This window comes from Lithobates pipiens, unplaced genomic scaffold (assembly GCF_037356315.1).
Source record: "Lithobates pipiens isolate NorthernLeopardFrog02 unplaced genomic scaffold, aLitPip1_a1.2 Scaffold_16, whole genome shotgun sequence".
Classification (NCBI taxonomy): Eukaryota; Metazoa; Chordata; class Amphibia; order Anura; family Ranidae; genus Lithobates; species Lithobates pipiens.
Genome location: NW_027507748.1, coordinates 62,183,343 through 62,210,379, shown reverse-complemented (window position 1 = coordinate 62,210,379; position 27,037 = coordinate 62,183,343). Strand labels below are relative to the sequence as shown.

The following is a 27,037-nucleotide window of genomic DNA, read 5'->3' as shown; positions in this document are numbered from 1 at the left end:
AAAAAAAAAAAAAAGGCATCAAAAACACACCTCCCCATTGAAAACGCAGCAAGATTGCAGCAATAATGCACCCATGTCACGTTTTTGAGTGACATGACCTGTAAACAGCATAAGCACAGTAAAATAAGTGCAAAATCATGTTTTATTGGCACTTTTTTCTCTTAGCCCCGATTCAGATTGATGCAATTTGGCATGTCAAAATCGGCGGCAAACACAGCGTCCAAATCGGTGCAATGCCACATTTGTGGCACTGTACCAATTCTGAAAAGTAGTTTCTGTACTACTTTTGGCAATTTTCGGGGTGCAATTTCCACTGACATATGTGCAGAAACCCGCACTGATGTCTCTGAAAATGCCCCCGAAGTCGGGACCGACATGCAGGAATGAAATTGTGTGAGTTCAGCTGAACTCACACAATTTCATTCCCACACTCCGTGTGAACCAGGGCTCGATCTGCAAAATGCCCAAAAAAAAAAAAATAAAAATAAAAAAAAACACCCCCACACACAGTTTTTGGCCACCGAACTTTTGGTGCATCCTCTATTGGAAACAATAGGTTACTTTAAATTGCTTCCCAGGGAATAAATAAATAATAAAAAAAAAAAAACATTAATTCAAATTGAACCACCAGTTTATAAAACTAAATACATCCCAGGTGCATAAAAAAAAAGTGTTCAATGTCTTGGACCAAGTTTTGAGCAACAGGCAATTGAGCCACGTTTTTACCACCCATTTGGGAGTATACACTGCCTCATCGCATTCCACCGAATGTGACCTAGTCAAGTGAATGTGGGCTCTGCAAAGCTATAGTTCTGACTCAGCAGGGAGAGAGTCGGATTTCTGCAGAGAGAGACCACCAGTTCCGCACAGAAAGCAAAGGTCCCAGTTTGCAGCTACTGGTAGGGGACAAGCTCCCTTACAGAGGCAATGGCCACAGTAGAAAAACCAGTGCCAGCAAAGTGGGACTGTAACTTTATTAATACTTAAAGTGGAAGGCCAGTCAAAAATTAAAAATGTTCTATTAACTATACAGTGGTGTGAAAAAGTGTTTGCCCCCTTCCTCATTTCCTGTTGCTTTGCATGTTTGTCACACTTAAGTGTTTCGGAACATCAAACCAATTTAAACAATAGTCAAGGACAACACAAGTAAACACAAAATGCAATTTGTAAATGAAGGTGTTTATTATTAAAGGTGAAAAAAAATCCAAACCATCATGGCCCTGTGTGAAAAAGTGATTGCCCCCCTTGTTAAAATATACTATAACTGTGGTTGTCCACACCTGAGTTCAATTTCTCTAGCCCCACCCAGGCCTGATTATTGCCACACCTGTTCACAATCAAGGCATCACCTAAATAGGAGCTGCTTGACACAGTAAGGTCCACCAGAAGATCCTTAAAAGCTACACATCATGCCGAGACCCAAAGAAATTCAGGAACAATTGAGAAAGAAAGTAATTGAGATCTATCAGTCTGGAAAGGGTTATAAAGCCATTTCCAAAGCTTTGGGAATCCAGCGAACCACAGTGAGAGCCATTATCCACAAATGGCGAAGACATGGAACAGTGGTGAACCTTCCCAGGAGTGGCCAGCCCCCCAAAATTACCCCAAGAGCGCAGCGACGACTCATCCAAGAGGTCACAAAAGACCCCACAACAACGTCCAAGGAACTGCAGGCCTCACTTGCCTCAGTTAAGGTCAGCGTTCATGCCTCCCCCATCAGGAAAAGACTGGGCAAAAATGGCCTGCATGGCAGAGTTCCAAGGAGAAAACCACTGCTGAGCAAAAAGAACATCAAAGCGCGTCTCAATTTCTCCACAACACATCTTGATGATCCCCAAGACTTTTGGGACAACATTCTGTGGACTGATGAGACAAAAGTGGAACTCTTTGGAAGGTGTGTGTCCAAGTATATCTGGCGTAGAAGGAACACTGCATTTCATAAAAAGAACATTATACCAACAGTAAAATATGGTGGTGGTAGTGTGATGGTCTGGGGCTGTTTTGCTGCTTCAGGACCTGGAAGACTTGCCGTGATAAAAGGAACTATGAATTCTGCTGTCTACCAAGAGATCCTGAAGGAGAATGTCCGACCATCTGTTCGTGTACTCAAGCTGAAACGAACTTGGGTTCTGCAGCAGGACAATTATCCTAAACACACCAGCAAGTCCACCACCGAATGGCTGAAGAAAAACAAAATGAAGACTTTGGAGTGGCCTAGCCAAAGTCCTGACCTGAATCCTATTGAGATGTTGTGGTATGACCTTAAAAAGGCCGTTCATGCTCGAAAACCCTCTAATGTAACTGAATTAGGACAATTCTGCAAAGATGAGTGGGCCAAAATTCCTCCAGGACGCTGTAAAAGCCTCATTGCACGTTATCGCAAACGCTTGGTTGCAGTTGTTGCTGCTAAGGGTGGCCCAACCAGTTATTAGGTTTAGGGGGCAATCACTTTTTCACACAGGGCCATGATGGTTTGGATTTTTTTTCACCTTTAATAATAAACACCTTCATTTACAAATTGCATTTTGTGTTTACTTGTGTTGTCCTTGACTATTGTTTAAATTGGTTTGATGTTCCGAAACACTTAAGTGTGACAAACATGCAAAGGAACAGGAAATGAGGAAGGGGGCAAACACTTTTTCACACCACTGTATGTAAAATATATTTATCTTTGACATTATTCATTTTCTGTATAGCCGATTAGACTATCTAAGGTTGGAAATCAAAGCCAAGGAAGTAGAATTGAAGTCACGTGACGGCACTGGATACTGCAAAATAATTTTTTATTTTTTTTAAAAAAAGGTAGAAAAACTGGGATTTTGTCATTCTGAGGCATAAGGCTGAACTTCGCTCACATTAATGATTGCAGGGGGGAAATGTAACTGTTAGGGTGGACTTCCACTTTAATGCAAAAAAAATGGGATCTTAGTAATACTTCAAATATCTTGCAAGCAAAAAGGCAAACCAGATCTATACATAGTATACAAAATGATAACTTACAAAGGACCGCCACTGCACCGGACTCAAACATTAGACACTCCTCCTTGTACCGCGCCTCTACCATCAGGCTGAATGGTGGATCCAGTTTATGGAATATCCGAAATCCTTTACTAAACGCCATGATTCTTGAGGGACCGGATAGAAAGCCCTGGAACAAAGAATGACAAGTTCAATTATAGGATATAAGAGTACGAGGCATCATAGGGAAGAAGGATAGCTGGGTTCCTGTGTATACTTTTCAGGCCCAATGCAAATATTTAAATATAATATAAAAAATATAAAATTAGAATAAAAAAAAAAGTTTGTAAATAGGGACAATTTACATAATTTACAAAAACTATAAAGATTGGCAATTCTATATTTGTGTAGGCCAGAAGATAAAAATTGTTGAATTTAGCATTGTCATCTACATAAATTATTAAACTATTAAACCCAAAGGCAAACATGTAAGATATTGCAGCTTACCAATCACTAGATGTGGTGGTCGCAATAGTTTATTTATTTATTTTTATTTTTTTAAGGCTTTTCTCTGTTTTGATGATCTGGCCAGTAACACACCTCCTGTATTAGCGTGCCCTCTACTCTGGATGAAGGAGCACTGGGGACACCTTTGGACATGAGTATTGTCAGTCTGGCGGGAGGCGAGTGTAGAACATATGCCTGTAAACTCCAGAAAAGGTCATAGTGTGCATGGACACATTGGCCAACATGGAGGGGAGATGCCAGGCAGAAGAAAAAAAAAAAAAAAAAAAAAGAAGAAGAAGGAGAGAGTTTGAAAAAGCTCTAAAGCCTGTAGGATAAATTTCTGTTTAGGTACAGTGTGCACAAGTCTTAATAAAAAAAAAAAAAATATATCTATCTATCTATACACATACACACACGTTTTTTGAGAGGCGCTTTTTTGAGCAGAAGACGCCCAAAAATTTGCAAAAAAGGGAAATAAAATGAGCTGAAAGGAGGGTTGGGGGGGGGGGGGGGGGACCACACACCACGCTTACGTTCAAAAAAATAAAAAAAAAAAAAATAAAAAAAAAAACCTCAATAAAAAACAGGCAAGAGAGCACAAGCTTGTTGGCAGAGAAATAAAAAGCTCAAATGCCTGTAAAAGCATCTTTTTTTGTTTGAGCTTCAGTGTGCATGAGCCCTTGTATTAGGAGATTTGAATACACTAACAAATTAAACCCAAACTGCAGCTCACACTGCAGTTACAGCAGCATTTTTTTCCACCTTTTGGGATAAATGTTTTACATGAGCAAATGCAAGCCAGACACTGTAAGCACCCCTGTCAGTAGTAAATGGTTGGTCTCATCCTCCTCAAATGCTACATTTGCAGGTGAGCCTCTCCCTGTTGAAAAACATCAGACTTATTGATCAGTTCCTTCTACTTTATCATGTATTGATTGACATAAAAATATATTGGATGGTAGGTCCACCTAAAAATATGGAAATACCAGAGTCAAAGACAAGTGCACGGTAAGTCTCCGGCATTTACCACAGATTCAACCTGCATGTTCCTTGTTGATTTCCAAGTACGGTAATGCAATAGAAATTCCAGGAAGCTCCTCAGCGCTCATGGGTGGGTCTGTGACCTCCTTCTGCTCCTTACCACTACTATCCATTATCATTATCCTGTCTTGTGCAATGTTCCTCTGCACTCAGTGTTATTCTTATACAGGGTTTATATAGAGCCAATAGTTTGCACAGTGCTTTATAAAATAAAGGGAGACAGAACAGTGACTATATAATTTCACTTGGACCATCCGATCGGGTCCCCCGTCTGTTTTTCAGGCAGACCCTCCATCTCCCCTATAGGCAGTTGGATATTAAATAGTTATAGCGCCTTGAAAAAGTAACTTTCAAAATTTTGAAAATTTTCCACATTTTGTCATGTTACAACCAAAAATGTAAATGTATTTTATAGTCATTTTATGTGCTGGTCTTCTCAACAAAATCCCAATAAAATACATTTAGGTTTTTGGTTGTAACATGACAAAATTTGGAAAATTTCAAGGTGTATGAATCCTTACAGTCGCAGTAGTGAAAGGGTTAAAGTGGTTGTATAGTCATTTTTATGACTTTTACCTACAGGAAATCCTATAATAAAGGCTTACCTGTAGGTAAAATTAATAATCTCCTAAACCTGTACGGTTTAGGAGATATTCCCCTCGCAATGCACCGCTGACTGCAGCGGCGCATGCGCACAGGGGATTCCTGGCTTAAAGTCCGGCAGAGGCCAGACCCTGCCGGAAAGAAATCTCCCGCGCATGCACAGGAGTGGCGATACCCGGAAGGAACGCAGAGGGAACATGTCAGCTCCCTCGGCATGGATCGGGCCAAATGTCAGGGCCTCGTTCTAAGGTATTTCATAATGAGCTAGTATGTATTCTTTTCCTGTGCAGGTCAGGAAAAAAAAAAAAAAAAACTTCAGCGGGTTTACTACCGCTTTAAAGGAAGCCTATAATGACAGAAAGATGTAGAGTGCCATTGATAACTTCTCCTCCTGGACTTTACATTTTTAACCCATTCACTGATGTAGGATGAGGTGATGAAGTCCCCAACTTTCCTGAACTGCATACTTGTTCCATATCAATGACTCGGGAAGACATTACAGCAAAAAGGGGGCAGCAAACAGCCAGGCAACTAGAATTTTCAACAGTTCAGCAGTGGTAACCCCTTACCTTCCCCCATGACAAGTTTATTTTAAGATCTTGCTGCATCTATCTGTAACAAGTTCATATGTATGTGGATGGCATTCCAAGCATTTGTAGTCTGTTCCATAGGAAATACAAAGTTACACGTCTAAACATGCCATGGAGAAAGTAGTTGAGAACTGTGCTATAGTATAAACAAACAAAAAAAAGTGCGATTTAAAGTGACACTAAACTGGTTTAACCACCTCAATATCAGGCACCTTCACCCCCTTCCTGCCCAGGCCATTTTTAATCTTTCCGCGCTGTCACACTTTGAATGACAATTGCGCGGTCATGCTACACTCCCAAACTAAATTTTTTTTTAATCTTTTTCTTCACACAAATACAGCTTTCTTTTCATGGTATTTTTTTATATACATACATACATACATACATACATACACATATACAGAGCTCGACAAACCCCAGGTCGCCAATGCGACCAGAAATCACAACCTGTCGCCTAAGCTGCCACCAGCCCACTCACTATTGATGCCCCAGACACGCTGCCACCCTCCTCCACACTCAGCGGTGCAGCGCTAAGTGTGTGAAACTGACAAGCAATGGAGAGAAGAGGATCTGTCAGATTTCAGCTTGATGTCGGTGTGGGCAGGAACCGGCCGGGGTGGGCGGGACCCGGCAGCTATCAAACACCAGCTAATGGAATCTGGGCGGGCCGCTACGTGTATGTGGCCCCACCCCTTTTCTTAAGCAGCCCAATCGTTGGCTGGTGTTTGATAGCTGCTGAGTCCCGCCCACCCGGGACCCGTCCACCCCGACATCAAGCTCAAATTTCACATATCCGCCTCTCTGTTACTTGTCAGTTTCGCACCCCGGCTGGGTCCCGCCCATTCCGACATTAAGCTCAATTCTGACAGCTCCTCTGTTACATTTCAGTAACAGAGTGCTCCGTGTGAAACCTGCCAGTGCCACCTGCCACCACCACTCAGTGCCACCTGCCACCACCACTCAGTGCCACCACCCACTTCCAAACCAGTGTCACCTGCCGGTGCCATCTGGCAGTTCCACGTGCCTGCCAGTTCCATCTGGTCAGCCCATAACCCTGATGTAACAGCGTTTCAATGGAGTTATTGACTTGCTCCATTGCGAGTTAGGGATAGGGGGTGAAAATGAGTGGCCTTACCCCGGGAGCTGACAATCCATACCACTCAAAAAAAAAAAAAAAAAAAAAAAAAAAAACCTGGCTCCTAACTTCAAAGCAAATATATATATATAATTTTTTTTTTTTTTTTTTAATAAAAGTTTTAGTTTCTGTCAGTACGCTTTTAAGTAATGTTTCTCCTTCACTGATGTCCGCTGATGAGGTGGCACTGATGAGATGGTCATAATATGCCACACTGGTGGGCACTAATGGGTGGCGCTGATGGGACTTTACTGTAATCGGGGCTCTGACGATCAGTGCCCTGATTACCAGCTCAGATCTCCCCTGTAAGGAGATCCCACTGATCGCCAATCCTCGCCACACACTCTGTCAGTGTAAGGCGAGGAAAGCCAATTCATGGCACTTCCTTGTTTACATGTGACCGACTGTGATTGGACACAGCCGATCACATGGTCAAAGAGCCAAGGCTCTTTACAGAGATCGGGGGTCGTGCCGTGTCCTAGTAACAGGGCACAACCCCGATAGCTGTGCTTCCCCCCGTTCTGGGTGCTGTCATATGACGTCCAGCCAGAACGAGAGCCACACCGTCCCTCAGTCATTTGACGTGGGCAGGCGACAACTGGTTTAAAAAGAAAAATTCTATTCAAGTTTGTACTCAACTCAAAAATTCCATTCTATTGTTCTCACCTTCCTCCAAATGTCTTATTTATTTTTTTCTTGGTACTTATATATGTCAATTTACACAGCACTTTACACATATAGTATCTCACAAAAGTGAGTACACCCACTTACATTTTTGTAAATATATTTTTTCATGTGACAACACTGAAGAAATGACACTTTGCTACAAAAGTAGTGAGTGTACAGCTTGTATCCCCTCAAAATAAATCAACACACAGCCATTAATGTCTAAACCGCTGGCAACAAAGGTGAGTACACCCCTAAGTGAAAATGCCCAAATTGGGCCCAAAGTGTCAATATTTTGTGTGGTGAGCATTATTTTCAAGCACTGCCTTAACCCTCTTGGGCATGAAGTTCACCAGAGCTTCACAGGTTGCCAATGAAGTCCTCTTCCACTCCTCCATGATGACATCACAGAGCTGGTAGATGTTAGAGACCTTGTGCTCCTCCATCCTTCCATTTGAGAATGTCCAACAGATGCTTAATATGGTTTAGGTCTGGAGACATGCTTGGCCAGTCCATCACCTTTACCCTCTGCTTCTTTAGCAAGGTAGTGGTGGTCTTGGGAGGTGTGTTTGGGGTCATTATGTTGGAATACTGCCCTGCGGCTCAGTCTCTGAAGGGAGGGGATCATGCTCTACTTCAGTATGTCACAGTAGATGTTGGCATTCATGGTTCCCTCAATGAACTGTAGCTGCCCAGTGCTGGCAGCACTCATACAGCCCCAGACCATGACACTCCCACCACCATGCTTGACTGTAGGCAAGACACACTTGCCTTTGTATGCCTCCCCTGGTTGCTGCCACACATGCTTGATACCATCTGAACCAAATAAGTTTATCTTGATCTCATCAGACTACAGGACATGGTTCCAGTAATCCATATCCCTGTCTTCAAATGACAGCCATGCGGACCAATTTGATGCAGTGTGTGGCGTATGGTCTGAGCACTGACAGGCTGACCCCCCACCCCTTCAACCTCTGCAGCAATGCTGGCAGCGTTCATACATTTCCCAAAGACAACCTCTGGATATGACGCTGAACACATGCACTCAACTTCTTTGGTCGACCATGGCAAGGCCTGTTGGACCGTTGTATGGTCTTGTCCACCGTGCTGCATCTCAGCTTATAGCCTTGGCCATGTTTATGTAGAGCTACAATTTTGAGTTATTTTAAAGGGGAAAGCAAATTTACACTGTTATACAAGCTGTACACTCACTACTTTACATTGTAGCAAAGTCATTTTTTTCAGTGTTGTCACTGGAAAGGATATATTTTACACTCATGAGATACACTGTATATTGTACATTCACATCAGTCCCCGCCCTCATGAGTTTATAATCTAAGGTCCTCAACTCCCATTCATACATACTAGGGCCAATTTAGACAGGAGCCATTGTGCTGCTAAGCAGATGTGCTGACCACTTAGCCACTGTGCTTCCACGGTATTGCTAAATAAGTAATGCTTATTTGCAGCAGTTTTCCTTGCCATTTGACTTGGCATCAGCCTCTTGCAGTCTACTGTACAGCAAAGCTCAGAGAGGGAGAGGTTGAAGCAGTACAAGGAGCTGCTCAGCTGTGCTATAGTGCAAGGAGCATGCCAATAGGGGAAGAAAGCAGAGCAGTGGTCGCTGGTGCTCCATATTTTTTTTCCGTGGGGCAGGGGGGATGGCGCAAACAAGCCACCACCCCATTTGCTCCGTCCATCAGTCAAAACCAATCCTGTTACTCGCTCATCCGCCCACCAGCCCCGCACTTACCCCATCATCCAGGTCATAGGCAGCTTTGGCTCCTTCCTTCGCCTCCTTAGCAGCCAATACAGTCGTTTCTACTCTCGGCCAAATCTGAATTTGGCCAGGGCAGAGGAGCAGGAAAGCAATAGCGTTTATATGCCATTGTCACACAACTGGGTGGGCTCAGGGCACAGTGCTCTGCGCCCCGAGCCCACTTTTTTTTTAAGCCAATTAGAGCCTCATGCTGTAATTGTGTGTTAAAAAAACAGCCACATTGAAATCCTTTTATTATATTATACACTATTTATATAGCGCCAACAGTTTACACAGCGCTTTACAATGTTTTGGGGGGGGGGGGGAGAGAACACCACAATTACAGTACAATAAAAATAAAAAAAAAGGGGGTACAGGAGGGCCTGGCTCTTAGAGCTTACATTCTAAAAGGGGGGGGGGGGTGGTGATACAAAAGGTAATAGCTGCAGAGAATGATTTGATATGGGGGTGGCTCTGAGACAGTTGTTTGATGGGTGTGGGACAGGCTTCCCTGAATAAATTTGTTTTCAGGGATCTCCTAAAGGTGGACAGGGTAGGGGCTGATCAGACATACCTGGGCAGAGAGTTCTAGAGGATGGGAGAAGCTCTGAAGAAGTCTTGAAGGTGAGCATGGGAGGAGGTAACAAGGGAGGTAGAGAGCAGGAGGTCCTGGGAGGAGCAGAGGGGACGATTTGGGAGATATCTGCAGATGAGGTTAGTGATGTAAATGGGGGCGATGTTGTGGATGGCCTTGTATGTTATGGTTAGCATTTTGAATTTTACAAGGTGGGGTATTGGAAGCCAGTGAAGGGATTGGCAGGGAGGGGCAGCAGTCACAGACCGACTAGTGAGGTGTATTCGTCTAGCAGCAGAATTCATAATAGACTGAAGGGGGGATAGTCTGCTTAAGGGTAGGCCATTAAGGAGAGAGTTGCAGTAGTCAATCTTTGTGATCAGCATGTAGATTAGGGGCCGGGGGCATGGATTGGCGGAGCCCCGGCACCCCTAAAGGAGCAGCTGCCACTGAAGCAGACTGAATGACTAGTAAGTGAAAGGAAAACTGCAGCAGGTAAAGATTAGGTCTGCTTTCCCTGCTAGAAAAAGCTCTGCTATGTGACATGACCGTGTAAACATTAGATGGACAAAAATTAGTATATATATATATATATATTTTTTTTTTTTTTTTTTTTTTTTTACACACCTCCCATATTTGTTGTTTGTCTTTATTGGTTTACAGTCACACATTTCAGACTTTGGATAACACCACCCGAGTACAACACCCCAAATCCAGCATTATTACTGATCGAGAAGAAAAAAATTCATACAGAGAACAAAGTAATTAATGTATTATCTGATAAGGGATCATTATCCAATACGCCTGTCGCTGTGACACCAACCCAGACAATTAACACTGGCTCGCTGTCAATACATCTCTGCCTGTCACTCCCAGCCTCCGTTTCCCTCATTAAATGGTATTACCAGGAAAGAAGAAGAGAATGCGAATTCACTAATGAGACCTATTCCAGAGAGCAGACGTGACCTTTGTGCATGATCACTGGAAGCACAATACACCACGGGAAATCGAAGATCCTTCATCTAGGAACTCCGCAATCTATAATTGAAGATTCTTACTCCAACAATGTACAGAAATGTCCCTGATGCAGTCCATAATTATATTTACCAGCTTTACAGTTCCTACCATAGACATAAGATGCCATTGTTGGTTTTATACACTGGTTGTACGCGGTTTAGCCCCGATGCCTGAGATTCCATTGTTTTGGCGCAGGTGTAAGACACCGGCACACCGTCCAGCTCTGCAGGCCTCACTCACCCAGCATACTACAGCCCACACCCATGCAAGGACATGTTAGCCTGCACTGGGATGCACAGGTGTTACATGGCTATGAGTTCGGCTACACACTGAAACGCGTAAGGAGTTATATTATGTGCTACTCCTGGATTAATAAACTCATTGTGAAAGATCGAGCTGTTGGTCTTCTGTCACCTGTATGTTTGCAAGGACACCACAAGCCTCTCACGACCTCGGGAAATGACAACAGGCGTTTTCTATTAAATGAAAGTTCCATGTGCTGGGTCCTTGCAGCCACAGCATCCTAACTGAAATGCTTGGGATGTGTGTATGGGGATTCGTGGAACATCCGAGTATCCCGGCGCGGGCAAACACAGCCCTTGAAATGGTGTTCACACTGGTGCGATGCGGGAACCACCGCAATTCCTGTATCGCATCTCTCTGCAAACTGACATGGGTGTCAACGGAAAGTTAATAGACAAACAAAGATTTGGGGGGCACACCCTAAAAAGTTGCATTAAAGATGGTGCAGCCATAAAACAGAACAAATTATTACAGCACACACACACACACACACGGCATTCAACTCCTGCAAAGCGATTTAAAACACCTGAACATTTAAAAAAATATGGGGGATTTGGTCACACTATATGTCAATATGGTGTTTAAGCCCACTTTTTTCCAAATCCCATTTTTTTTTTTTTTTTTAAATGTTCAGGCGTTTTAAAATGGGTCTATATACGAACATAAAAAAAACAAAAAAAAACACAACACACACACACACACACACACCTGTAAGGCAAAGGCATACTAGCTCATTATGAAATACTTACCTTAGAGCCAGGTGTCGGTATGTAACCACAGTCCACGCCCAGGGAGCTGACATTTTGCTCTCTGCGCGTCTTCTGGATTCACGGCTCCGGCGCTGTGAGTAGCCGGAGCTGCAATGACATCACTACCGGGCATGTGCGCAGGAGTCTTCTTACGGGCAAGGTCCGGCAGTGTCTGCCAGATCTTCAGCCGGACCTTCACAGCACATGAGCCACTGACGTCAGCGGCTCCATGCAAAGTGAATATCTCCTAAACTGTACAGGTTTACCAGTAGGTAAAAAAAAAAAAAAAAAAAAAAAAAAAAAAAAAGGTATACAACCACTTTAAAATAGCCTTAGAGGAGTTAAAATGTCATTTTTTGGCATATGTGCGCTGTAATATTTTGTTCTAATGTAAAGTTAATGGCACCCCCAAATTGGTTTGCAGAATGCAGTGCGAATTGTGAAATCGGAACACCCATGTGATCTGAGTCCTGCACCATTTTGGTGCGAATATGATGCAATTTCAACCAAGCAAACTGTATGGCTGAATTCACACTGCAGACATTGCATGCAATGTGCACAGATGTGGTGTGAATCACATGCGATGTCTGGGATCGCACAAGTGTGAACCCAGCCTAAAAGGTCGCTGCACGTTGCACCAAGTGGTTCCAACATTTAGTGGCAGCTTGTACTCCTCCCCCCCACAAACATTTCCAAAGTGTCACCGACTAGCTGGCCACTGCTTAGGGCTGACATGTAAACAATAACGGGATATCAGCAGGAGCCGCCAATGCTGATTACATGTGTTGGTGGCACATGTGCAAAATGATCCCAGCTTTCGATTAAAGTGGTTGTAAACCTCAGGCATGAAATATGAAAAAAGCATATCCCTCTATAGTGTGTACTTGTCTCAATTAAGAGCACTGTCATTTCTGAATGCTGCTTCGTTCCTCTGCTATCAGCATGATTCACTTCTGACAAGTTTTCCTGACACCAAGAGAAAAAAGGTGACAGGGGAGGGACCTCCAGCTGATTGACAGCCTCAGCTCTGTCCCTGTGTGCTATGTGAAGGGGGTCTGTCCCTTTCCTCCAATCAGCTCTCAGAGCTCTCCTCACTGATGTAACTTCAGCTCTCCACACCTTGCTTTTTAAAGCTGAGAGATCCTGTGTAAATTCTGCACTTTGCATGGATGTAGGCAAACATTGGCTGTGTAGATAAACAGGTATAACTTAAGTAGGAGGATTGGTTTCATCTCTGTGTATCCCCTGAGGCCAGTCACTTCACTGGATGTATAAAAGGGTTTACAACCACTTTAAACCACTTCCGGACCGCCTACCATCGTTATACGTCCTGACTTTGAAGAGGAATATCGTTGTTAAGGCTTGCTAGTTTTGTCACGGATTAAATCTGTTTTTTTTATACCAATACGTTACATTGGATTATCAATGGACTCATAAACTTGGCACGTTATCGAGAGTGAGTACTACAATGTCAGAGTCACATATTTACATCTGTAATGGGATTTTCTATATATTTTTTTTTAATTTATATTATAGGGTTTCTGCTTTTAATATTAAGATCCTCCTCTGCCATGCAATCTTTGGTTGACACTTTGGAATGTGGCTAATGGACAACAGATGTGTAATGCCGCGTACACACGACCAGACTTTGAGGGACTAAGGGCCGGTTCACACAGCGAGGCGCGGCGAGGCGTCTCCGACTTACCTCGCCGCGACCTGCGGGGAGCTCAGCGGCGACTTGCAGAGGACTTCTGTATAGAAGTCAATGCAAGTCGCCCCCGAAGTCGCCCCGAAGTAGTACAGGAACCTTTTTTCTGAGTCGGAGCGACTCGAGTCGCTCCTCTCAGAACGGTTCCATTGTACAGAGCGGGGGCGACTTGCGGGAGCGAGTGTGAACCGTCCCTTAGTCTGACAGACTTCTGACAGACTTCTGACAGACTTCTGACAGACTTCTGACAGACTTCTGACAGACTTCTGACAGACTTCTGACAGACTTCTGACAGACTTCTGACAGACTTCTGACAGACTTCTGACAGACTTCTGACAGACTTCTGACAGACTTCTGACAGACTTCTGACAGACTTCTGACAGACTTCTGACAGACTTCTGACAGACTTCTGACAGACTTCTGACAGACTTCTGACAGACTTCTGACAGACTTCTGACAGACTTTCGACAGACTTTCGACAGAGTTCTGACAGAGTTCTGACAGAGTTCTGACAGAGTTCTGACGGACTTTCCGAATGAACGGACTTAGCCACACACAATCACACCAAAGTCCGACAGATTGGAACGTGATGACGTATGACTGGACTAGAATAAGGAAGTTCATAGCCAGTAGCCAATAGCGGCCCTAGCGACGGTTTTTGTTCGTCGGACTAGCACACACACAAGCGGATTTCTCAGTAGGAACTGGGTCCGGCAGAGTTCTGTCGGAAAAATTTGAAACATGTTCCATTTCTAAAGTCTGTCAGACTTTTGCAAATCAAAAGTCCGCTGCAGCCCACACACGTTCGAATGGTCTGCCGGAATCATTCTGTCGGACTTTTGATGTTGAAAAGTCTGGTCGTGTGTACGCGGCATTAGTCTACATTGTGTGGAATTTTCTGGTTATAGAATACAATTTCCATTTTTTTACTGTCCATAATAATTTTTAAGCCAGAATGTAGAGGAGGAACTACGACCAATTCATTCAATTTGTTTTTATGTCATATTTGTTAACGAAAGGATAATGAAAATGTAAGGGGGAGAGGATAAGATGAATACAATAGCGGGTTAATATTTATGTTAATGGCACAGCATGATAAGATCTTGGCGTGTGTTGCCCAGCATTTTATTTAATAATTAACATTTATCAATTTTTGTTGCGACTATATTAATGTTCCTCAATAAGTTGATATTTGACTATCAATTTTTTATGAATTTGTTATGAATTTTCAGTATTATTCATATATTACACATGCTTATTTTGAATTGATGTAAATGCATCACGTATGCGTTTATTTATTTTTTTTCACGTGACACTCACGGATGTGCTTTCACAGGACACCATATACTGATTATACAAGTGGCACCTGTGTTATTTATACATATATTTAACGTTTCCACGGGTCCCTCTGTGTATATGTGTTTGATTTTTTATCATTAAAGTCTATATCCTCCACCCACTCTAAATTTTTTATTTTATTTTTGCTCTTTTTTCTTGCATGGGATTTAATCATTATTCATCTTGGATAAAGTGGAATATTTTCATTTCACTTTCTAGGGCCCATTGGTCCATTTTTTCACTTTATTTCATCTTTTACATCATTTCTATTTTCACCAAGAGTTACATTTTGGTTAGATTTTTGGTCAAAAAGATTTTTTCTTTTTGCTTTCTTTCAAGTTTTCTTGAGTATTTTCACTGCTTGGCAGCACATGCTAGGATCTAATTGCAAGTGCGATTCAGCTGTATGTAATTGCCTTCAATCTTTCATTTATGTGGTATGCCTTGTCTCTTTTTAGGTTTTATGCTATATATTTGATATTTGCTTGAAAGATGGTTAGCTATGGGTAAGCACCGATTACGGTGCGAAACGCGTCAGTATTTTCCTGTACCCCGTTATTCTTTTGCTGTGGATTTTTTGATTTTGTTTTGATGTGAACCACATTGTTTCAATTAAAGATGGGATTTCAAGTCTTTTTCCAGTGTGCAGCTATCCAGAGTTTTGTCCTGCTTGTTTGCTCATCGTTGTTAAGGCAGCGGAGGCGATTGGATCCTTCTCCTAGCCTGACATGGAGACAAGTGAAGGGAAGATGGCCCCCACCCGTCTCCATATCATTGCAGAGTGGAAGCAATGTCAAAACGTCACTTCCGCCCATAGCTCTTAAAAAAGGAAATTTTTTTTTTTGTATTTTTTTTTTTAAATGACTTTTTTTTTATTTTTTTATTGCATTTTAGTGTAAATGTGAGATCTGGGGTCTTTTTGACCCCAAATCCCATATTTAAAAAGGAGGTCCTGTCATGCTTTTTTTCTTTTACAAGGGATATTTACATTCCATGTAATAGGAATAAAAGTGACCCAATTTTATTTATTATTATTTTTTTTTTAAAAGAACAGTGTAAAAATAAAAAAGGTAAAGTACCGTATATACTCGAGTATAAGCCGAGATTTTCAGCCTCTTTTTTGAGGCTGAAAGTGCCCCCCTCGGCTTATACTCGAGTCATCGCTGTCTGCCTGCCCGATCAGCGTGTCGAGCAGACAGACAGCGGACATTCTACCCTTCAAACGCCGCGCCTCCGCCTTCGCCTGTGATAGGCGGAACACTGAATTTCCCAGCAGCCTGTGTTCCGCCTATCACGGACATCGTCTCATCCTCGTACTATGGACGAGGATGAGACGATGTCCGTGATAGGCGGAACACAGGCTGCTGGGAAATTCAGTGTTCCGCCTATCACAGGCGAAGGCGGAGGCGCGGCTTTTGAATTTTAGAATGGCCGCCGAGGCGCCGACGAAGAGCGGCGATCCTGGCAAGGCACGGGACGGAGGCAAGGCAAGGCACGGCACGGGACGGGACGGAGGCAAGGCACGGGACGGAGGCAAGGAGGCAAGGCACGGCACGGGACGGAGGCAAGGAGGCAAGGCACGGGACGGAGGCTCGGGACACAGGTAGGCTGGACACACACACACACACATGGACACACACACACACAGGGATGGATGGATGGATGGAGACACACACACACAGGGATGGATGGATGGAGACACACACACACACACACACACACAGGGATGGATGGATGGAGACACACACACACAGGGATGGATGGATGGAGACACACACACACAGGGATGGATGGATGGAGACACACACACACAGGGATGGATGGATGGATGGAGACACACACACACACAGGGATGGATGGATGGATGGAGACACACACACACACAGGGATGGATGGATGGATGGAGACACACACACACAGGGATGGATGGATGGATGGAGACACACACACACAGGGATGGATGGACACACACACACACAGGGATGGATGGATGGATGGACACACACACACACAGGGATGGACGGACACACAGGGATGGACGGACACACAGGGATGGACGGACACACACACAGGGATGGACAGGCATGTCTCACCCTCGGCTTATACACGAGTCAATAAGTTTGCCAGTTTTTTTGGGGGTAAATTGGGGGCCTCGGCTTATATTCGGGTCGGCCTATACTCGAGTATATACGGTAAATAAGAAAAAATAAAAAAAATAAAAATAAAGAAGGGATGAGCTTGCGTGCAGAAGGGAACGCATATGAAAACGGAGTTCAAGCCCCACATGTGAGGTATCGCTGCGATCGGTAGAATGAGCGCAATAATTCTAGCCCTGGACCTCCTCTGTAACTCAAAACATGCAACCTGTAGACATTTTTAAACATCGCCTGTGGAGATTTTTAGGGGAAAAGTTTGATGCCATTCCACGAGCGGGTGCAATTTTGAAGTGCGACATGTTGGGTATCAATTTACTCAGCGTAACATTATCTTTCACAATATACAAAAAAAATGTGGGTTAGCAAAAAAATAAATAAAATAAAAATAAAATAAAATAAAATGTTGTTTTTAACTTGTAAACAATAAAACCTCAGAAAGAGGCTTGGTCCTTAAAGCGGGATTCCACCCTAAAGTGGAACCTCCCCCCCCCCTCCGGTGTCACAATTGACACCTTTCAGGGGGGAGGGGGGCGGAGATACCTGTCAAAGACAGGTATTTACACCCACTTCCAGGCATAGACTCCCGTGGGAGTCTACGCCATTTCCTGCCCTGCCTCGCTGTCTGCTGGGACACACACTGGTCCCAGTGACAGCGCGGAGATTTCCTATTGCGTGGCGCCCCTCGCGCATGCGCAGTAGGGAACCGGGAAGTGAAGCCGATTCGCTTTACTTCCCGATTCCCTCACCTCGAATGGCGGCGGCAGCAGCCGAGGCCCGAGCGGTCGATCGGCCTCGGCATCGCTGGAACCCGGGACAGGTGAGTGTCCATTTATTAAAAGTCAGCAGCTGTAGTATTTATAGCTGCTGGCTTTTAATAATTTTTTTGGGGCGGAATCCCTCTTTAAGTGGTTAAAAGGCAGAGGTCATGCTGCACGTATGCCGCTACCACATGAATAACACATTTAGAGCCGACATGTAAACAATGTGTAATCAGCAATGGCGGCTCCTGCTGATAACACGCTGTTTACATATCGGCCCTGAGCAGCAGCTGCATTAGGCTCCAATACACTGTAGGTATATAAACATTAATGAGAACATACAGTGTAAAAATACAGCCAAACACACTACACGTGATGTGGGTTTTGGTTTACACAGCTGAATACTAGGGACCAAATAGACCAGCATGCATGGGGCCACAACATACAATAGTGCTGCATTCACATCTGTGTAAACTATGGATATGAATGCAGAAAATGTACATCCATGTGCAGAAGTCCTTAGACAACTATATAATACAAGTAAAGTGTATATGGACTTATGCCGCGTACACGCGATCAAACTATCCGGCCGACAATCCGCCCGTGTGTGGGCTCTGGCGGACTTTTTTTCCCCAAAAGTCCGGCGGACTTAGAAAGTAGTTTTGACTCAAAAACTGAAATGAATGGACTTTCCCGCACACGGAGGAAAGTCCGTTCATCTTGAACGCGGCTCCAGGTAACTGGGACTAGCGAAGGAAGTCAATGTCGCTGGCGGCAAGATTGACATGTCGCTGGCCCCATCACCTGGTATGGACTTAAAGGGGAAGCCCTACGCTGAAAAAAAACGGCGCGAGGATCTCCCCCCCCCCCCACCCCGGTCCATATCAGACTCTTATCTGAGCACGCAGCCCGGCCGGTCAGGAAAGGGGGTGGGGACGAACGAGCACGTACCAGGCCGCGTGCCCTCAACATGGGGGGTGCTTTGGGGAAAGGGGAGCCGCGTGGCCCCCCACCCCAAAGCACCTTGTCCCTATGTTGATGAGAACAAGGGCCTCCTCCCGACAACCCTGGCCGTTGGTTGTCGGGGTCTGTGGGCGGGAGGGGCTTATCGGAATCCGTGGGCAGCGCGGCCCCCCTTTCCCCAAAGCACCCCCCCCGTGGGCGCTCGCTCGTCCCCACCCCCTTTCCTGACCGGCCAGGCTGCGTGCTCAGATAAGGGTCTGATATGGACTTTGAGGGGACCCCCACACCATTTTTTCAGCATAGGGCTTCCCCCTTTAAGTCCATACCAGGTGAGGGGGCCAGCGACATGTCAATCTTTACTTCCTTTGCTAGTCCCGATTACCTGGAGCCGCGTTCAAAATGAATGGACTTTCTTCCATGTGTGGGCAAGTCCGTTCATTTCAAGAGTACGGCGGACTCCCGCCACAGTCCGGAGGACCTAGTCCGCCGGAAAAGTCCAGTCGTGTGTGGGCAGGTCCACTCGTTTGGAAAGTCCGGCGGACTTTCCGGCGGTTTGTCCAACAGACTAAGTCCGCCGGATAGTCTGATCGTGTGTAAGCGGCATAAGATTTCATGATAAGGAGCCTTGATGGCTATTAAAGCATATGTCATGAAAAATAATTCAATTAAAAGGCCAAGTTCACCTTTTGGGGCAGGTTACACACATATTTAGGGTGCAAAATGCTCCAGACAGACAACTACTGTCACTTTTCAACACGGTGGATAAAAATCAATGATTTTTTTGTTTTAAATCTGATTTTTATCAAATTTATTTTAATAAAATGCTTTTATAGTAAAAAATAGATCTAAAGATAGTTTTCTATTTCAGGTACGTTAATAATTTAGTTTATTCAGCATGAAATGGATCTTAGCTATGTAGTACGAGGCTGTATATATTCTGCAATATTTAAAATTTTTGGTAAACTCATTCACACAATTTCACAGTAACCATAAGATAAACCAAATTTCAGGAATATTCCTTTATCCTATTGGTTTTGCAAATCTAAGTACACTACAAATTGTATGATTGAATCAGTTCTGATATCGCCGTTTCACTAAACTGACAGCTTATTAATCTAAATAGGAAACCTTAATTTTGTTTGCAAATATTAAAGATTCTAACTACCAGCAAAAATAAGTCCTTACATTTAAAGAGCACCTGTCATTTCAGATCCATCATGGCAGCGCTTGTCACCTGCTGCCGCCACGTCCCTCGCCTGGTTGTGTCACTGCCACGTCACCAGCCGTCCCATTAAAGTAAATGGGACTGTCGGTGAGTCAACAGCGGGTCAGAGGAGGAGCCGCTGTGGGACAGAGATGACAGTTGCTCTTTAAAAACTAGGATTTAAATTGGAGTCGATTTAAATCAAATCCACCCTGCTCCGCCCACACAGCTGCATCATTCATTCACAGGAATCTGAACAAGAGAACTACAGGTCCAGTCTTCCACCGCAGCACTGATGAGTGCCTTTGTAGTTCATTCACAAGCTCTGCAGCTTTCAAACTGACAACCCATACAAAAAAAAAAAAAAAAAAAAAAAAAAAAAAAAAAAAAAAAGGAAGAAGATACAGGCTGAAAGCTGTAGGGCTTATCTGCAGGAGCCTGACATTGAACCCCTGATCATGGGTGCAATGCTCTGCAGGCTCCGGCAGGAAAAAATAATAAATGCATATTTTTTTTCCTGCAAAAATACGCGCACTTATTATTCTTTCCCATAAAGGTGGACTTATTCTTTAAAAATACACATGCACTATATTTCTGCACATGCACCCCTGTTTTACCCCTTGCAAGGACAGAAATATACCTGTTGATCTGCCAGAAATACGCTCAGCTCCAAACTTCCTATTGTGGGCTGACAACACAGCATTCTTGTTGATTGAGAGGTGTCAGCCCTGCCCAGCTGTCTTTTCCTAAACTACTCAACCACTCCCACTGTCTTCTTATCCACACCATAGGCATTAATAGACTTGTAGTCCAAAATAAGAACAGGGAGGGGGTCAATAGGCTTTCTGGTATAACAGAGGCAGAGAGCACATGACCGCTATGCATTTCTGACAAGTTCAACATGGTTTTACTGGCCAGATCCCCAGGTGAAAAACAGAGGGGAAAGGGCCTAAAAAAGAAAGCAAATGCAGCCACCACATCTAAGGCCCCTTTCACACATGCGGATGATATGTCCGTATTTCATCCATCCGTTTGCGGATGAAATACGGACATCCATTCATCCCTATGGGATAGCGGGTGTCTGCGGATGAGCATCCGCAGACACCCGCTATTGTCCGCCTCCGCAAATGTCCGATTCTGCAGACGGAGGAAAATCCTATTTTTCTGTCCGTCTGCAGAGCGGATCGGATGAACACGGACACACGGTCCGTGCTCGTCCGATCCCCATAGAGGAGAGCGGAGAGCTGACAGGGCGGTCCCCGCACAGTGTGCGGAGACCGCCCTGTCCGCAGCCGGCTCAGCGGGGACAACGGAGCGATCCCCGCTGAGCGAGCGGATCATCACGGGGCGGATCATTACTGATCCGCCCCGTGTGAAAGGGGCCTAAGGAATGACAAGTTAAAGCTGTAGCATAGTACATTTTTTCTAGCTTTTACCTACAGTAAGCCTATAATAAGGCTTACCTGTAGGTAAAGGAATATCTCCTAAACCTGGACGATACCGGAAGACACGCCAAGGGAAAATGTCGGCTCCCTCGGCGTGGATCGGGCGAGATACCGGCGCCTCGCTCTAAGGTAAGTATTTCATAATGAGCTAGTATGTGGTGCATACTAGCTCATTATGCCTTTTCCCCCTTACAGATGTAGGGGGAAAAAAAATAAAAAAAATATCAGCAGCTTTAATTGTAGTTTTGGGTTTAAAAGGATGTAGACATGTCAGGAGAGGGATATATGAAGACTGCTACATAGATGTTTCAATCACACACACACACACAAATATAAAAACGTATTGCTGGAAACTTATGCTATACACGACAATAGAAGAATACTGATACATCAACATGTTATTAAAGAATACACAATTACTATCTAGGACTACTGACGCACAGACATGCTAATATTGGATACAGTGAAGTTGATTTACTAAAACTGGAGAATGCACAATGTGGTGCTGATGTGCACGGTAGCCAATCAGCTTCTAACTTCAGTTTGGTTCAGGAAGCTGATTAGTTTCTACAGCTGCACCTGATTTTGCACTCTCCCGCTTTAGCAAATCAGCATCAAAATTACCATCTAGGACTCCTGATACATGGACATGTTAATAAAGATTACAATATATAAATACTGATACATGGATATACACACAGACAATATAGGAAGTGATACACGGACACGTAAACAATGACATGCCCGGGAAAGAATACATAAAAGATACATAGATGTGCACATAACACACATCACATTATACTGACAGATCACCATGCCCATGTTAGAAGTAGGTTAAGCCATGATAAGGACGTATCTAAAAACAGATACAGATGTGATCATTATACATTCAACTTTTAGAAACATTTCACGTTACATCCATATTTAGGGTGTAACATGATACGTGGTTGCTTTCGCCAACCCCCTTATTACTAAAGTGTTTCTCTGTGCAACGTCCTGTTTTTTTTTGGGGTTATTTTTTTATTTATTTTTTATTTTTTAAAAGGAACATGGCAGGGTGGAAAAGATCTGTAAATGGAAAGACTACAAGTCTCATCCGTGACCCTGACAGAGGAACTCACAGATCACACAAAACACAGTGACATCTCCACACATGTAATCCATTGTTTACTTCCTCCAGCCCCATACTGATAGGTCCATACCTCTATAGAGGCCTGGGGTTGGGGTAAGCAATACTGGACCCTATCCACTGCACCCACAATGCACTGATCAACGCTGCACTGCTCTGCAGGCTTGAATGCAAACATGCACTTTTTTTTTATTTATTTTTTTTTTTTTTAGTAGCATGGGCACATCATTTTTTTTTAAAGTGGGCTATGCTTTTAAGATGTTGTGATTATTATATAGCTGGGCTCTGGTCACATATATGGTTAATATATAAATCGCCAGCTCTGGTCACATATGATCATTATATACAATATGTATGTATGTATGCATGCATGCATGTCAGAGCCAAAACTATATAATAATTTATACATGTGTTTAGAACATTGCTATATAACCAATTTTTGAGAAAAATGCACCCTAAATACAGCACTAGTACCATAAATAGCGCACCCATATATCTCTTCATAGCATGACTACCATAATGTGTACAAACATAATATCAAACTTACAAGACATTGCAACACTCACCTCACTCCATTATAAAGAGAGAGATTAAACACAACAGCACAGTTACAAAGTAAAAAACATTAGATGAATAAAACAAAGTGACCCAAAACAAATCCTTCCGCTCTTCAAAGAAGAAATTCAAACGCCAAAACACAAGTTCTTCTACAAGTATCAAGTCCCCAGAGTTTCGTCATACCAGGCGTTATCTGTAGAACTCCTGGTATTATCATGTATCTGAGCTCTGATCACATATATTATGATCACTTACTGTGTACGAATATTATAGTTTCATAGTTAGTCGGGTTGAAAAAAAAAAAAAGACACAAGTCTATCCAGTTAAACCATAAAAATAAATAAACTGAAAAATATCATACAATCCAATATACCCAATTCTATACCCACAGTTGATCCAGAGGAAGGCAAAAAAAAACCCCAGCAGAGCATGATCCAATTTGCTAAAGCAGAGGAAAAAATTCCTTCCTGATCCCCCTGAGAGGCAATCGGATTTTCCCCGGATCAACTTTACCTATAAACATCAGTACCCCGTTATACTGTGTATATTTAGGAAAACATCCAGACCTTTCTTAAAGCAATCTACTGAGCTGGCCAAAACCACCTCTGGCAATAATTATATTATCTGATCACATATTAAATCATTAGCATAGATCTGATCACATATATTATTATTTGTAAATAATACATACATACACACACTATATATATATATATATATATATATATATATATATATATATATATATATATATATATAGTACAAAAAGAGCAAATAATTGCTACTGTAAATATTACTCACTGTTCTACAGTAAAAAAAAATGAACCGCTTACAGTAGTGATTATCTGCTTTTTTCTACTATAAAGGGCTTATTTTAGTTTTATTTTAACCCCATTATGTTACTAAACGTCTTAGCCCCTGTACACACGGTCGGAGATTTCCACAACCAAATCCGTCGGATTTTGCCCGTCGGATCTTGTCCGAAACTGTTGCATACACACGGTCGGACAAAGTTGGCGAAAAATCCGATCATTCAGAACATGATGACGTAATTTCGTTACGATGGGACTACATTCAGGTTAGTAGCCAATAGCTTTGATGTAGGAATTTGATCTGAGCATGCGTGGCACTTGGTCCGATCAAAATTCTCTACACATGATCGGATTAGGTCCGACCGGCCCAGTTGGTCGGGAAATATTTCCAACATGTTGGAAAATTGGGTCCGACGGAATCAATCCGATGCATACCACACACAGTCGGATTATCCGACGACACAGTCCGATAGGACACATTCCGACAGATTCTCCGACCGTGTGTACGGGGGCTTAGACCTGGTTCACATCTATGTGTTTATTGGGGCTTTTTGCAGAAATGCACTATAGTTCATTTACATGGTTTCCTATGGGACACGTTCACATCTGAAAGGGTCAGGGACTTTTAACGCAAAATGGTGCTTTATTGGTTCAATATTCTTCAATGGAGAAGCTGCAGAAAAGCATGTAATGCGTTTTTGCAGCAATTTGTGTTTTTTAATCTGCCCAAAAAAAATGAAAAAATGCAAATTGCAGTAAAATCAAAACTTATAGCAAAAAGCACTGCAGAAACAGATCAAAAGCAAACTGTATAGGTGTGTACCGAGCCTTATGTTGGCCACACAGATCAATTTTCAGATGAGAATATTCAGACGAAAAATCTTTGTACATTCACTGAATGAAAGAATTTTGTTTGAAAATTTTCACTTGTTTTTAACATTCTGTTTTTAAAATGAATGTAATTTCTGAACGAAAACCACATACTCTGTCTTAAAATTCCTTTGACCAAGAAGTTTTCTATTATTTCCAAATTTTCCCGTCACTGTGGTTGAAAATGAAAGTAAATTTGACCAACGTTTTTTTTTTTTAAGTTATTAACCGATTAATCGAAACAATAATCGTCCAACTAATCGATTATGAAAATAATCGTTAGTTGCAGCCCTAATATATATATATATATATATATATATATATATATATATATATATATATATATATATATATATATATATATAAAAAAATTCTACTTAGCATTATAGATCTTGAATCTGATGACATATTATTATTATGCCAGACACTGATCACATATTATTATTACTACTACTACTACTACATGTCTGGTCTCTGTTCACATATGTGATATTTATATATATATATATATATATATATATATATATAAAATATATCATGTAACTAGGCTCTAAACGAATATATTATTAATTTTTACTATTATATATATATTATAGCCAGGCTTTGATCATGATCACTATGATGATGATTATTTAGCCAGACTCAGAAATAATATTTCTGGGAACTGATCACTTAATTATGGTTATTATTATTGAATATATATATATATATATATATATATATATATATATATATATATATATATATATATATATATATATATATATATCTCTATCTCTGATCACATACATAGTTATATAGTAGGTGAGGTTAAAAAGACAAACAAGTCCATCCTACACATTACTTAGCCAGGCTCTGATCACAGATAATTATTATTATTACTATTATATACCTCGGATCTGATCACATATATTATATGAATTTTATGTCTGGGATCTTATCATATATGAGCATTAGTAGTATTTTCCATCTGATCGGGTAAAGGATATTATTATTATATAGCCAGGCTCTGATAACATATATGGTGATAATGATGATCTATCTGGGATCAGATCACATATATTAGATTATTACATGTCTGGGATGAGATGACACCTATGATATGATATGATATGATATGATTATTATAGATGTGGGATGAGATGACAGACATGTTGGTGATGACAGGCCATGACCTGATAGGTGCTGATCCTGGCAGGGGGTCACACATGTCCTCCTCCTCCTCCTCCCTCCAGCCCGGTGTTATGAGAAGGAGCCCAGCCCTGTGTAGAGCTGTATGGGTGCAGAGGAGGAAGGTGAAGGGCCTGCTGATGCCCCCGCCTATCTCCGGCAGTGCAGTGACACCGGTAGGGAAGGGCTGAGAAGCGGTGATGTGCACGGTGCGGGGTGACAGTCGGTGGGGGGCGGGGATCAGGTACATACCGGTGCTCAGAGGTGACCACAGCTGCTCCTAGCCGATCCCCGGCGATCACTGAATCCTCCTGTCCCCGGGAGCGCGCTCACAAGCTATCAGAGGCAAGCTCCCGAGCAGACACCGCCCACACAGCGGCCTGCCACGCCCCCTACCCTCTTCCCCGTTTCCTCCAATCACAGGCCTCTTGGTGATAATGAGGGCAGGGCGGCCATTTTTGGTGCTGGCTGCCAGGAGTGCTGGGAGACCTGTCATATGAGAAATATGGAGAACGCCAAAGCTGACCTCTGCTTCCTGATAATGCTGGATGCTTGAGTGTGCTCAGCTTTTATCTACACTGCTTTGTACGATAGCAGGAGGCAGCCTAGCAACTAATATTGTATCAGGAAAGAGGAGAGAAGAGGATGAATAGAGGAAGACCTCAGGATAGGTGTGTGAAGGAAGAGATTCTGTAATGGATGAGTCATTGTTTTTCCCTTTCAATTTGAGGCTTCATATATTTTTTTTATATATATATATATACACAAACACACACACATATGTACACAAGATTTCCAGGTATAATACATGCCCCCCCCCCCCCATTTTATGTTTTCTTCCACTGACCCATAGGTGAAAACACACAGGAGGAACCACTTTGTGATGCACTGGGGGGAGCATGTATGCGAACCTTCCTTGCAAAGGCAGACAGAAGCAGAATTTTTAAGACACAGGCCATTGTAAAATTATGTATATTCCCTCTTCTTTTAGCTGCTATGATTTTTGATAGAAGGGTTCCCGGGC

At 42.8% G+C, this 27,037-nt stretch overlaps 1 protein-coding gene across 7 annotated transcripts in view; it reads right to left on the bottom strand.

Annotated features, from left to right (window-relative positions):
• SYNJ1 (synaptojanin 1) overlaps positions 1 to 26,384 on the bottom strand; it is a 173,870-nt gene extending 147,486 nt beyond the window's left edge. For all 7 annotated transcript variants that reach the window (XM_077479975.1, XM_077479978.1, XM_077479979.1 and 4 more), the window contains exons 1-2: positions 26,266 to 26,384; positions 3,001 to 3,148 (exon numbers count right to left, since the gene is read on the bottom strand). In XM_077479975.1, coding sequence (XP_077336101.1) covers positions 3,001 to 3,121 — 121 coding nt within the window. In that variant the 5' untranslated portion in view covers positions 3,122 to 3,148; positions 26,266 to 26,384. The remainder of the gene's footprint in view (positions 1 to 3,000; positions 3,149 to 26,265) is intronic.
• Between the last annotated feature and the right edge of the window lie 653 nt (positions 26,385 to 27,037).